This window comes from Acanthamoeba castellanii (genome assembly GCF_000313135.1).
Source record: "Acanthamoeba castellanii str. Neff unplaced genomic scaffold scf7180000084576, whole genome shotgun sequence".
NCBI lineage: Eukaryota > Discosea > Longamoebia > Acanthamoebidae > Acanthamoeba > Acanthamoeba castellanii.
In genome coordinates, this window is record NW_004457486.1 from 27,877 (window position 1) to 28,695 (window position 819).

Consider the following 819-nt stretch of genomic DNA (forward strand, 5'->3'; position numbering starts at 1 on the left):
CCGCCCGGACAGTCGCGATGGCCGGCCCGCGCCTGTATCGCGGTGCTGAGGTGAGCACCGCGGTGTGCAGAAAACGACGAACAAGCGCTATTGGGAATGCGAGGAAGCCGGTGGTGATGGGGTGCTTACCGCCGGAATAGGTGGCTTGCATGGGCTGCTGCGGGAAGCCGCTCATTTGGGGGAACGATGGGGCCGTGGCCGGCGGAGGAGCGTTGTAGCCGCCGCCCACGGACACAATCGTGCCTCGCTGGGGCTGTATTCCTCCTGCTGGTCCAACCGGTTACAGAAATACGTCAGATGATGAAGCAAAGCACACACACACACACACACCATACAACAGAGAGAGAGAGAGAACCTGCAGGGCTGCCAAAGTCGACATTCACGCCGCCCATGGCCAAGAGGGCCGCGAGGGGGTCATCCTCCTGGGCCTCACTACAGAACAGAGAGGAGGGCGCTCAGTTGATCTACTGCCTCCCCCGCATGGGGTGCTAGTAGCAGTACCTGTGTCGCTGAGGCGGAGCCGCGGAGGAGATGGAAGCCCTCTGGGGCGCAGCAGCAGCTGGCGCGGGGGAACCGAACTGCTTGAGGATGTCGTCCAGCATCGCCTCGTTAACCGACGAAGTCGACACTCGCCCTGCTCAACAACATCATCAGCCGCAGCACATGAGGAGAAAGAAGAAACGACAGCGTTAATTCTCTCAGGTGGTGCACGCGATACCCGAACCAAATTGCGCCTGCGACGACGCGGCCGGCGAAGCGGCGGCGGCCGGTGCGAAGCTGGACAACCGCGGTGCCGGGCTGAAGAGGAGGAGGCGGGAG

General features: G+C 62.8%; 1 protein-coding gene across 1 annotated transcript in view; it reads right to left on the reverse strand.

Annotated features, from left to right (window-relative positions):
• Nucleotides 1–819, reverse strand: part of ACA1_044480 (Allergen V5/Tpx1 family protein) — a gene marked incomplete at both ends in the record, with an annotated part of 3,417 nt that overhangs the window by 2,051 nt on the left and 547 nt on the right. The window contains 3 exons of the mRNA XM_004340457.1: nucleotides 130–264; nucleotides 356–432; nucleotides 502–634. Coding sequence (XP_004340505.1) covers nucleotides 130–264; nucleotides 356–432; nucleotides 502–634 — 345 coding nt within the window. The remainder of the gene's footprint in view (nucleotides 1–129; nucleotides 265–355; nucleotides 433–501; nucleotides 635–819) is intronic.